Consider the following 13,518-nt stretch of genomic DNA (forward strand, 5'->3'; position numbering starts at 1 on the left):
CCGGTGGCTCAAGATTTTTGCACAATACTTGGTATAACACATGAAAAGAAGGTTGTATTTTATAGTTGGACAAAAGTTCTGTTGTTTGTTTGTTTCTTGATGCAAATGATCAATCACCAGATAAAATTATTATTTTTATTTATTTATTTATTTTTATTTATTTATTTATTAAAAACACTGCATTGCAACAAATCTCACAGTGAACACATACCTCCATCTTCCTTTTAGCTTCTTTTTCTTGTATATCTCATTATTTTGTTTGTTTTGTATTCCTGACATTATTTGCATTTTTTCAGCTTTTCTTTTTAGTTAAAATATAGATATATAATTATATATATAGCACATCAAAAATATATAAGACAAAGCACATCAGCATGTCCTGGAAACAGGGCCACCCGTGAAGGACAGCTCACATATCAATACACTAGAAATAGCCCAGTAGTTAATAGTTAATAGTTAATATTTTAGCACAACATTCTGGGGTTCTGGTACTCCTCCCCTCAGACATTTGACCTGGGGGGCAAAACGCTGATGAGCTTTTGTGTGTTGATTTGTGCAGCAAATGTTTTTATTTATAGTATTAACATAGTGGAATAAAATGCAATGATGTTTTGTTTGTATTTCATTTTGCTTTCAAGCAAGTTGTGTGGGATTCAGAGCGTCAGTGTGTTTTCTGTGATTAGCATACACCTGTGTTTTGAAGTGACTGTTTTCATGGTGTTTTTGACTATTTTGCAGAGACTGACTAAAAACAAAAATGTCACGCAACATCGATTTAAAATTATGACACAGATAAGCAAAAATAAATTCCTCTAAATATGGAAACGATGCCTCACCACTGGCATGAAAAATGTCCTAATATGGGACATCCTCCTTCTCCTTTTTCATTCTGCTTCTCTGTGACTAAGGTCACAACTGTGCAGCCTGTGTGTGTGCGTGGGTGTGTTCTTGTGGTAATTCCTTTCACCACAAAGTATATTCAGCTCCAGCTCCAGAAATATGCTTTTTGTGCAGTCTTGCCTCTGTGCATCACCACAGGGTGTTTTAAGTCTAACAAAAAAAACAAGATATGATTGAAGTTAATTTAATAGTTTTACTAAAATGATTGTATTAAGTATTGTGCAATTTTTACCCCCCACAGACACACACAAACACACACACACACACACACACACACACACACACAAACACACACACAGACACACACAAACACACACGTCATCTTTAGAGGCTCAAACAACTGTATTTTTTTAATCCTTGGATTAAAACCCTTTGCTAACAATGAGTGCCTGAAGACATGCACGTCACCAAATACTGTATTCATTGTCTTGAGATTAAAATATACAACTTCCTTCCATTCTGCCTTTTACTGCAGCCACTTTCAGTTCCTGCTTATCTGCGTTAACCTTTAGTGTCATGACGATCCACACATTTGTTATTAGGAAATGTTTTTTCTGTGTAAGTCCAGGGGCAAATACATCTGTTCTGTTAACTAAAGGAAGCGTTGATTACATCTAAGAGCTCTGAAAGTGAGGAAGCACCTGTAAGAGCTGGTTGAACTCTTGAACCTAAGCTTTGTTCATTTTTTTTCTGTTTTTTTTCCTTAACCTTTATGTGCAAGTCTGTCAAAATATTCCCAGTAATTTAATTCCAGCAGAATATTTGATGCACTGCTGCCTCACATGCATTTTAGTTACTTTTAGTTCATTATTAGGCTGTTCAGGGGTTAAAGTTGGCAGTGCTGTATGCTGTTGATTATCTCAAAATACAGCTCCATCTCCTAGAAGAAAAGCCTTACAGCTGGTGGGCCTGCTCCACATGTTTTTGGAAAAGGTGCTTTGAAACCATCACATGTGTGTTTACATATGATTAATTCTGTTAAAAAACTCCAATAGAGTGGAGACTGTAGTGGGGGCGTTATATCTGAGATCTGCAATAAAGTTTCATTTTGAAATCTGCCTCTTCGAGGAAGATCTCTATCTTTAGGAATTTTCAAAAAGATTTTCTGCCACAGTGCTGAACTTTCCTTTGTAATATACTCAAATGTCAAATGTCGATTTAGTCACTTTATTAGGTTGTGCAAAAGATGATTGTTAGACAGCTTGTTCATTATCAAGATGCAGAACCGGAAACAGGGAAATGGCCAGACTACCACAAAGTGTGAGACGACGTTTATTCGAGTTTAGCTGCAGACGGAATTTGACAAATATGCTTGAATAGAAACAAATCTGGATATACCACATTTTCCTAAACACATATTTAGTAGTAACACAAGAATAAGCTTGCATAATGGAGACATTTAATTTTGAAGCAGAGTGCGGTGCACATATATCATGCAGTTTTAATTTTGAAGCAACACTTTGCAGACTCATTCGCACATCACTTCACACTTAGGTAAAAAAACTGAGTCAAAGAAATACACATTGGTTTGATCGTGCAAGAAACAGCGTCTTGGACAAAACAGTATCTTAGCACTGATTACAACACAAACTATCAGTTTCTACAGAGTTTCTGTTACTTAAATGAAACCTTTTCATCAAAGAAACAAACACAGCTTGTTTTTGAAACAGACGGCAGATTTCACCACTGCTTCTTCCTGTGTGAAAGATAATATCAGACTGAGACTTTTTTTTCTCCACTACTACGTAGAATAAGGCAAAAATATTTACTGGACAGCCTCAGAATAATGTGCATAATATCACATCAACACTGGATTTTTAAATGTTTTTTATTCTTAATGAACAAACACACTAAAGCGTCATTAGAACATGTACAGCAACAATATTTTTGTGAATCCTCAAAGCACAAAACCTGTCAAACTAACATTTCTATACCACTTTTATACAGTTTTATTAAACACTTACAGTGATTTACAGCACAAGTTAACATGAATATCTGTGGGAGAAAGCCAGTGTGTCCAGAGGAAACCCTGGCAGACAAGGCAAGCTCCACACAGGAAGGCCCCGACTGTCTTTCTCAGAACTCTCTTGCTATATGACAGTGCTAACCATGTTATCTGATTCTCTTTTTAACTTGAACACCTGCGTTCTTTTTCTCTGAATGTTGCACTGCTTAGATTCAGTAATCAATATTCATGCTGAAATATTACTTCAAAAGTTACACCATACATTACACCACGAGACATCCAGGTGAGGCACTGAACTGACTATTTTATTTCAAATCTGGTAGCAACATTGTTACTAATGAACCAAGTTCATTTTGGGTATTGTTTGGAAATTCTAGTAATAGAATGGAATGAGTTAAACTGAGAAATACTAACCAGTTATTTAGAAAACAAAACCAAAGGAAAGGAAACAGCTGAACTGGCTGTGTGAAATGCTAACATCCAGAAACACCTGCATATTACTATTTTCACCACCAGATTTCGTTCTACACAGATGTTTTCTCCTGTTTGCTATCTTATCTTAAGCCAAGCGATGCTGCTTTCTGCTACCTTTTCAATCTCAGCAAAAGAAAGAAAAAGACAATTCGCTCCCCCGATATCTGTTCCTGGAAATTCACACAACTTGCAAAAGCAGTTATGGAGTAAAAAAATGTGACACACCTAGTTATTACTTTCTCTGAATTTGCTATTTAGGGATGATGGTGTATGCATCAACGTACTTTCTGGATCTTTAGTACATTGCACTTTGAGGACATTTGACCAGTTGAAGATGCATTTTAAAAAATGACCACCACCTGAGCCTGTAAATAATCATCCATCAGGGCTTTTTTACATTGTGACTGAGGTGTTTCTGGATCTTAAGCTGCCTACACTGCCAGCAGAGCCCTTCCTGTAAGCCATCTGGAGCCTCTTGCTGATGAGGCCGTGTCTGTAAAGAGCTGAGAGCAGCTGGTTACGGAACTTCTGCCCAACAAAGGCGTACAGCACCGGATTCACTGCACAGTGCATGAAGGCCAGAATTTCGGTGACACTCAGCATGGCAATCACTGTGTAATGAGTTTCACATGTAGTCAGTTCCAGAGATCCTCCCTGTATGAGTGTGTCAATCAGTACAGTGACATTATAAGGCAGCCAGCACAGAATGAATGCCAGCACAATGGCCAAGATGACACGCATAGCTTTGTGCTTTTGTTGGTTGCGTGTGTGAAACAAAGTCACCACAGTCCAGCCATAGCAGACAGCCATGACCACCAGAGGCAGGAAGAAGCCCAGTGTATGCCGCAGAACGCGTAGAGTCACTCGCCAGCGATCGCTGCTTTCACCAGTAACGTTTTCAAAGCAAATGGACACTCCAAATTCAGTATCTATGCTCTCCCTCTTAATCACCACAGGTAAGGACAACATTACAGCCACCAGCCACACAATACTGCAAATAACTTTGACCAACAGGTGATGGGAGGACAGGACCCGCGTAGCTCTGACAATGGCAAAGTATCTGTCCACACTGATGCATGCCAGCAGGAATACGCCACTGTATGCAGATGCCTCCTGAAAGCCTGAGAGGAGTTTGCACAGGAAGTTTCCAAAGATCCAGCCAGCGTTACATTTCACAGCCCAGAACGGCAGGGTAAGACAGAAGAGCAGGTCTGCAATCGCCAGGTGCATCAGGTAGATGTCAGTGCTGGTTTTACTTTTCTTCATATTGAAAACGACAAAGACAACAACGCTGTTACCTACGATGGCGAAAACAAACACGATAATGTAGACGATGGTCATCCCCATGTTGTTAAATCCAGGCACTGTTTTATTGCAAGGAGAAGATTCTGAAAAATTTTCTTCATCCTCGCCATAACTGTAATTTAAAGTGAGATTCTCAATATCGGTGAAGACCTGCAGGGGGGCAAAACATAACAATGTGTTAATACTACGATACAGGTAGAAATAGTACAGCGCAAAGTAGATGGTGCAATATTACCCCCAACTATTTTAGTCGGTAGTACTAAGATGGAGACAAGTTAACAATAAAACAGCACGTTGCAGTCATCATTGTGTCAGAATATTTAGAAATAAAATTTGCAAGAAAACCATTTCTTAGTCTAGCACACATCCATAGTCCCCTTTTCTTTTGCTCACATTCACAACAAGTGCACGAATGTCAAAGATATCGACTGATTACCTCTGATCCTTTCACAGCTTGATTGGTGAGAACAAAACACTTCAAAACAAAAAGTATGAAACGTTGTTCCATCGTTTCTTTGTGATGTGCACAAGTTGAACACTTTGTCAGGAGTGTTGTTTTTGCTCAGAGATGTGGTTAAAGTCCTTGTGAAATGGTTGTGCAGAGCTGTGTTGCTGGTGCTTTATTAGCAAATTGTTCAGCTCAAGGGAAGTGGGCAAACCCACACACACTATCTGCCTGTGGCGATCTACATGAATAAGATGACAACAGGTTGTCTTCTAAACCATTTTGACAGATCTCTCAGGTAAATGTCAGACAGGAAACATTATACCAGTGAGGCACTTTATGTAAAAGTCACTTTGTCTAATTTGATCCTTTGGCAGAAAATGTAGATAATTTAAACTTTAAACTGTTTTTTTTCTTATTATTATTTCTTTATTTTTTTAATTTGCACGTGCAAAATACATGTCTAATACATGTCTACATTACTACAGTCACCAGAGCCCCATCAGATAAGGAGCTCAGTTTCCATTTTAGTGCTACCTTTCACTCCATGTTGCATTTAACCATCAAAGTTCAAAATTGTTCATTTGGGGGTTTTTCCCACAAAATGGAAACTTATCATTGCCTCTGTTTTATTGTGTAACGTGTTTTTATCAGAGAAAACGCCTTGTTTGGAATTCCTTGTTAGAAGTTTCAAACAAGGGCAAAAAACCCCTCTAAACTTAGTATTTCCTGTTTGATGCTTAGTTACCGTGTGCATGTCTGCGGCCTTGGGAATCGTCTTATTTTGTTATGCACATCTTTCACCTTTACTTCACTAGAAATGAAGTTTTCTTCTTTCTTCTTTTTCCACACATTGGTACATGAGTATACAGGTAATACTGTGAATATGCAAAAACTATGTAAATGTAGAACTGCTGCAATATTGCTTTATATTGATTTGCCAATTTACTAAGAATTCAGGGGGATGTCAAATGACACACAAGTTTGGCATTTGCGTGGTTGAATTTATTGAATTTTCACGTAATATGCAATCCAACCCCAGAAATAAAACCTCTAACCCAAGACTTCCTGTCTTAACTTTCAGTATCTAATATGGACAACAAAAAACAAGTTGAGCGCCTGATATGGTCTAATGAGAGTCTGTGAAGTCTTCAAATGTTTTACATCCAGAATCTCCTCTATAGATTCTGGAGCATTATTCATCATCATCATCATCATCATCATCTAAAACTTAACATTTGGAGTGTGTTTTTGATAAGTTGTCATTATACAGTAGTTTTGAACTGGTGGGCTTTTTAAAATTTTGACCTTTTCATCAGTAGGGGGCAGCACTTATCTGTGTTCAGAGAATAGATCATGTGCTTTCAAACTCTTAGGATAGATACTTTATTTATCCCCAAGTTGAAATTCAAACATCCGGCTTCTCCATCCAGGCACAAACATCTCTCCAGTCATAACCATAAATAAATAAACTAAAAAAAAAAATGTTTAAAAGGACTTGAGTCTGACATTGTCCATTATAGATTTCAGTTTGTTCAGTGGCTTTTTTCACCAGCTTGCCCAGTTGCTTAGTGTTTTTGTCCATTAAGCTGGGCCCCAACACACAGCATCATTAAAACAGAGCACTGGCCACCACAGTATGATCAAATGCATATTCAGTATCTCATCACACACCAAAGAACCTCAGCAGCTGCAAGAAGGCGAGGTGGCACTGCCCCTTCTTGTAAAGAGAATCAGTACTCTTGGGCCCAGTCAAGCTTGTCTTTCAATAGGACCCTCAGATATTTATAAGAGTACACCACCTCAGTGTCCTGCCCATGTATGGAGACTGATGATTGGAATGGCCTAGAACTTCTAAAAGCCATCACTATCTCCTTGGTTTTAGCTGTATTGAGGAGGGGGCAGCTCCTACTGCACCAGTCCCTGAAGGTTTCTACAAAGTTCCCTGTTTTCCTGCCCCTATCGACTCCTGACATGCAGCATCATGCAGTTGCATTTTGAGTTGTACAGTATTTAAAATCTGCAGTATAGGAATAGCAACAAGGCTTCGGAACAGAGATAGTACTTTTTCTTATGTATATAGTCTATGCCTATTCATGCATCGTATAGTTACATTCTCAAAATTGTAGAATGAATAAAACATTAATACCTGCACCTTCTTCACCAAAGAACACAAAGGAAGAGATAACACTCCTGGCATTTTAAGAAAATGTGATTCTGTTCCTTTTTTGACCTTTAAATGGAACATCTGATCCACAGATACATGACTAGTGAGAGACCTCTAGCCACTCAGGAGTATCACTGTTAAACCATGCTTTTGTGGTTCTTACACAAAGTGACCACATGAAAGGAAAATCGAATGAGAGTTTGAATAATAGCACTGTTATCTAGGAGGCCCATCCCACCACAGATGTTCCTTGAGTGTTCTGACATCACCACCATAGAGCTCATTCACTTGTGAATCCTCATGACCCTTGACCACCCTTCTATCTACTCAGCACATACTAAATGTAAACACTTCCCATAATAACCCTGCTGTGTCAATTTAAAGACTTTCTCCACCTGTAGGACCACATGCTGGTCTAATCAGCAGATTCTAGTCTGAAACACTGACCACAAAACCCAACAGATGCCCAGAGAAGATAGTTAAACAATCTTGCATTTACAGTGGTTAAAACTGTAAAACCTTTCAGTACATCCTTTGGCAATAGGGATATATTTTTCTGCCGTGCATTATAGAACTTCATCTGCAAGAACTTGACATGACAACGTAGAAAACAAGGCCTCTCTTAGTTACATCAAACACTTCCAGGCATATAAACACTGAGACTGAGCACAGAGAGGAGGTACAACACCAGGTGGACTGGTGTCAGAATAACAACCTGCCTGTAAATGTTCAGAAGACTAAAGAGATGGCTGTTAACTTCAGGAAGAGCTTAATGGCCCACACTCCACTGCACATCAACAGTCTGCTGTTGAGATGGTCCACAGTGTGAAGTTCCTGGGTGTGCACATATCAGATGACTCCTCCTGAAACCTGAACACCACCACCATCACGAAGAAAGTCTCTACTTTCTTAGGAAACTGAAGAAGGCAAGTCTTCCTCCTCCCATAATTTTACCATGGAACCACTGAGAACATCCTCTCCTGCTACATCACCTTCTGGTACAGGAAATGCATTTTTGCTGAAATGAAGTTTCTGCAGCAGATAGTGAGGACAGCAGAGAGGATCATTGGACGCCCTCTCCCATCCATCTCCCAGCTCTACGACAGACACATCTGACGTTTGAACAGCTTAGTGAAGGACACTTTCCACCCCTCACATGCACTGTTCTCCCCCCTTCCATCTGGCAGACGGTTTTGCAGCATCAGAACCATAATGGCCAGACACTGCAAGAGCTTCTTCCCCCGAGCAGTCAGAGCTCTCAACTAACTACCACCGAAGGACTGATATACACAAAGACTTTTACAAACACCTTACAATACTCACCAAAAGACTGAAAAACAACAAAAACTTCCACAAACCCACTACAGACTGGACCTATTTGCACACTCAGTCACATAGTTACACAACACACATCTAAATTATACTATATTTGCACATTTTCCATCTTGCACATGTCTTGTCTACAATATCCTGACCATAACTTGAACCTAGTATTCAATACCTACTGCACAATCCACTTCGTAGTGTCTCTGTCGTGCCTTTTTTATATAGTTAGCATTGTATAGTTAGTAATTGTACCTTTTTATCTCCTAATTTTACCCAAATTTAGCAAGTTATTATTTATTTTTAATTCCTAGATTTAGATCTCTTTCAGATATACTTTTTTATATTCTTATAAATGCACCGGGGGGGCATTTCGCTATATGTATATACATATATATATATATATATATATATAGTTCAGAAACAGTGACTATGCTGATGAAACTGATACAACGCTCACACAAAACATGTTTTTTGGTACATGAAGATAAAGTAATGAAGGCTCATAAAATGTCTGTGTAGGTTCTCAGTCATCCACAGCATGGTAGTGTAAGGAGCTTGGAAAAAATGTGACTGGAGTTTAAGTTTTGTAAAGACACTTCACCTCTCATCAAGTGGCTTCTTCAGTTCTAAAACCAGAAGTTGGAGAATCACAGGTATTTAAACCCTAATGGGTGTTGACCTACTCTTAATCATGCGCCTTGTCACATGAGCCAATGCTTGGGGGAAGGTTCGGGTCATTATCGCCACAGATTTTGGGTGAAACCACTGTGAGATCTTGCCTCATCCTGTCAGGTCACCTGACGTAAGGTGTGAATGGCAGACAAATATACAATGGTATTCCACTAATCCACTAACACTAATATAACCACTAACACTAATACTCCACCTCCACTGCACCAGTTGCTACTACAATTAAAACCCTGCAACACAAGAACTCACAAACTTGGCGCAAATACAAACATAGACAGACGAGGAGAACATCACAGGGAGATGGACTATGTAGCAAGTTATTTTTCTCAAGAGCCAGGGTTTTGTGTGTTATCAGGTTAAACAAAACTTGAAACCTCAGTCAGATAAAAGCGTTGACTGAGGCTGTTGTGACTATGTGAATGAGGCACTCAGAGAAAGGGAGGGTTTCTACACGTCATTTGACTCTTCTTCCACACATAAGCTAAGTCAGTCACAACTGCAGTCGTTTCATCTTTGCTTTTTGCAGAAGATGCGGTTCTGTTGGCTTCATCAGGTGGAAATTTCCAGCTTGCACCTCCAAAACTAAGACTATGGTTCTCAGCCAGAAAAGGGTAAATGGCCCACCTTGGGGTCTTGTTCTAAAGCTGGGACGAGTGCAGCATGAGACTGACAGACAGATTGGTGCAGACTGACTGACTGGGCAACTGGAATGTACTGATCTGTTGTGGGAGAGAGAGAGCTGAGCATAAAAATGGAGCTGTCAATTTAACCACCTGTGAGATTATGAATTTAGACTGATATGAGGTCTGAGTAGTGACTGAAAGAATCTGAAGGTTGGCTCTACTCTCTCCCATTAAAGTGAGGTCATTTGAAAGGGACTCAGAGTAGAACCGCTGCTTCTGCACATCAAAAGGAGCCAGTTGACCTGGTTTGGCTATTTGTTCCTGTACTATATTTGCACATTTGCACATATCCTTCTTGCATATGTCTTGTCTATAATAGCCTGACCATAACTTTTGACTTCGATGCTTCCTGGACACCTCCTAGATGAGGTTTTTAAGGAATGTCTTAAAGAGAGATTATATCGCTCAGCTGGTTTGGGAATGACGTGGATGGGCTGGAAGAGGTGGCTGGGGTGAAGGAAGTCTGGGCGTCTCTGCTCAGACACTGCCCCTATGAAGTGATCCAAGATAAGAAGTAAAAAATGTGTGTATGTATGAATGTATGATGAGAGGAATTCGTGTTGATGGATTTTTCCTGAAATTGCTTTCTTTTTTAGATGTTAAGATATTCCAGGGATTTTGAATGTACAGTTAAACTTGTTTGCACTGACTGAACAAAAGTCATTAATTTCTTTACTTTAAACCATTAAAATCATTGTTTTCTTTTGGAGTAACCAAACCAGTCAACCAGTTTGCATTTTTCCCACAAGTAAAGATGTTGGAGGCTGCCAACAGGAAAACACACCTCAAATACAAACAAATAAGTATGTTTGGATGCGTTTATCCCTTTACCGTTACATTTCTTACAAGTTACTAACTCTGTTTCTAGATGTGTTTGAAAAGGGGTCATCTCTCACCATAATTGTATTTAAAGATACTGAAGACCAGATTGATGTTATTTGCTTACCATACTTGATCTCTGAGGGGCTCTAACCTGCTAGCTGTGACATTAGGGAGCTGTCACAAAACACCCTTCTGTTCAGGATCCATACAAGGGCATACGGAGACCTTTGCTATTTTAATACCTCAATCTAGGATATGTCACAAAAGAGAAATCCGGCACACAAAGCGGCCTGTGTGTCAGTTTGTAATAAGACCATCCATACAGAACTCCTGTTTACACATCCTGCTCTGTTTGCTTATGTTTTTGTGTGCGTGATGGTTGGAGATTAGCTTGTGACCACACTGCCGAAAGGTTGTGTCTATTTAAACTCGGGTTAAGCTGGATTTTTTAAACAGTAGCACGAGTACACTCCCCCTCATCGGTAAAACCTTTGTTGTGACAGTGACGGCTCACTTTTTGGTTCCTACTGACTACCACGTGAGATACGGCAGTGTCCTGTAAATCCAGTCAACAACAAAATTCATGCTTCTTTTCTTCCAGGTCTGCACATTGATGTACAGCTAAAGTGTGTTATAGTTACATTTTACATTTTTCATTACATTTACATGTGGAAGTATTTAAAATGTGACACAGTGATGCTTGTGCAAAACTTCAGCCCTCGCCTTATTTTTCAAAGTGAAACGTTGGAAGACAGTCCAGCAGGGTGCAGGCCAATTGCACAAAGTGGCTGAGCTTTGTCTTGTTTTCCTCCGTAGCGATATGGCCCTCCCTTATATAACCAGTTTCATGGTTATGTAAGTTGTTTTCATGTGGGGATGTACAGTAGACATTTTTCAAACTTCAAAGGAATAAAGTTAGGTCAGATGTAAAGCTTCAATTTGAAAAACATATTGGAAGCAGGTATTTGAGTGATACAAAAATTGCTCTAATATTTGTTCTCTCTGAAAGACAACAGATCAAGTAATGAGGGCCAGGCTAAGTAAGTATTATGTTCTAGCCATGATGCCTTTAAATAGCGTCGGACGTCAAACAAGTTTATACAGGAAGATGGTAATAAATAATAATAATAAAGTCCAAATGCAAAGATATGCACACAAGATGCCTCAGGCAGTGGGTAGATTTCCATGTTAACTGTGCACTGAACTTGAGTTTGACACAGCATATACATTCAGAAACATATTTTAACCAAGGTTAACTACTTTGTTATTAAGGGCATTTTCAGCCATTCAAATTAAGTCTAAAATATCTTATCTTAGCCATTTCTACAGTCACTGATCTTAGCTCACAAACATTTGCAAGCCCAGATACAGGAGCTATGCATAAATAAGAAGCAGTAATAGATCTGAGTTTTAGAGGTCCAATAAATGAACATTCAGTCAGCAAGAAAGTTCAGTGTTCCATCCTGTCTGGGACTTCGCTGCATGTGGTTTGCATGTTTTTCCTGCACCTGCAGACATTTGGTCTGGGTTACTCTAGTTTCCTGTCACAGTGCAAAGGCATGCATGCTAGGCTGTAAACTGGTCTTGAGTGTGGATATGTGTGTGGAAGTTTGATGAAGGGCATTAACAAAGGGTAGGGGTTGCATAGAGAAAACATTTGGGACACTGTTGCCTTGTTATGAACTTTCAGTTCATTTGCAATAGTCTTCAGATTTACACTGCTGTCAGATGGATGTATTAAGATCATGTTCATCACGTATAAATTTCCTTTGGGTGTTTACAAGAAGATTTCAGACATGTTTGTGAATAAAAAAGGGCACACTGTTAGCTGCTGTATTACACATTTGAGGTTTTCAAGTGTAGCTCTGGTTTGGCGTGTCTAAAAAGTGAAGTGCATGTGTAACAACAGGTTTAGTTTTTACCTGACACAAACTTAGGCACACTCAGGTTTAAGAAGTTGTTCTGCAGCAGTTTTGATAATCATATTAAAATCCGAAAACAAGGCAGGTTCCTATGGTTTCAGTTCTTAGAGGATGGAGTTGGAATTGATCCGGACATAAAGTCAAACAGCTGGTCGTGCAAAGGCGTCACCAGTGGTCTATTATGCTTTTCCTTATCGTTTGTTATGTGCATGTTGCTACAATGTTAGATGCTCATGTTAACATGGTCTCTTAAAAATAATGAGGCACAAGTTTGTGCAGGTGACTAATCTGTAACCTAAAAGCTCAGACTTCAGACAGTTTTTTTCCACTCTTGATTCTCACAATGTCAGTGACAGGAGTTATCTCGAGTACGGTTATGGTTAGGCAAACTTCTCCTGCTGTGTCCAAAAGAACCACTCCATTGTGGTGTTTAACATCTTATGTTTGTATGAAGCGGACAATCAGAAGAAGTGAAAAGGAGAATGTGAGAGGAGCCCACTTGTTTCTCTTGATTCAGAAAGAGAAGGAAACAAGAGGGTTTGATGGAGGCAGAGTGTGAGACGTGTACGGATTTAAAACAAAAAATACTGCAACTTTTAGGTTCACCAGAACACCACAAGGTGCTCGTATGACCTCTTTACAATAAGATTGAGGGGGTAGTCGGTAGTTAGTAGACCCTGTGGTCCTTGGACTTTTTGGGAATGGCGATAATAATGGGGGCCTTGAAACAAGCTGGAATGTGATGTTTCTCTGGTGATGGTGATAAACATGTCTGGAGACAGTTGATCAGCGGTGCAGTGCTTCAGGGTTGATGGTGA

The 13,518-nt window shown here is 39.4% G+C and overlaps 1 protein-coding gene across 1 annotated transcript; it reads right to left on the reverse strand.

The window, feature by feature from the left end:
- Positions 1–3,654: 3,654 nt before the first annotated feature.
- cxcr2 (chemokine (C-X-C motif) receptor 2) lies at positions 3,655–5,159 on the reverse strand. Its single transcript, XM_006793689.1, has 2 exons — positions 5,082–5,159; positions 3,655–4,795 (listed from the first exon to the last, which is right to left on the reverse strand). Exons 1-2 carry the CDS (start codon positions 5,151–5,153, stop codon positions 3,734–3,736), a joined length of 1,134 nt encoding a protein of 377 aa, XP_006793752.1. The 5' UTR covers positions 5,154–5,159; the 3' UTR covers positions 3,655–3,733.
- Positions 5,160–13,518: the final 8,359 nt, after the last annotated feature.

The sequence above is a fragment of the Neolamprologus brichardi genome, chromosome 16 (assembly GCF_056152115.1).
Source record: "Neolamprologus brichardi isolate AB-2024 chromosome 16, ASM5615211v1, whole genome shotgun sequence".
NCBI classification, from domain to species: Eukaryota; Metazoa; Chordata; class Actinopteri; order Cichliformes; family Cichlidae; genus Neolamprologus; species Neolamprologus brichardi.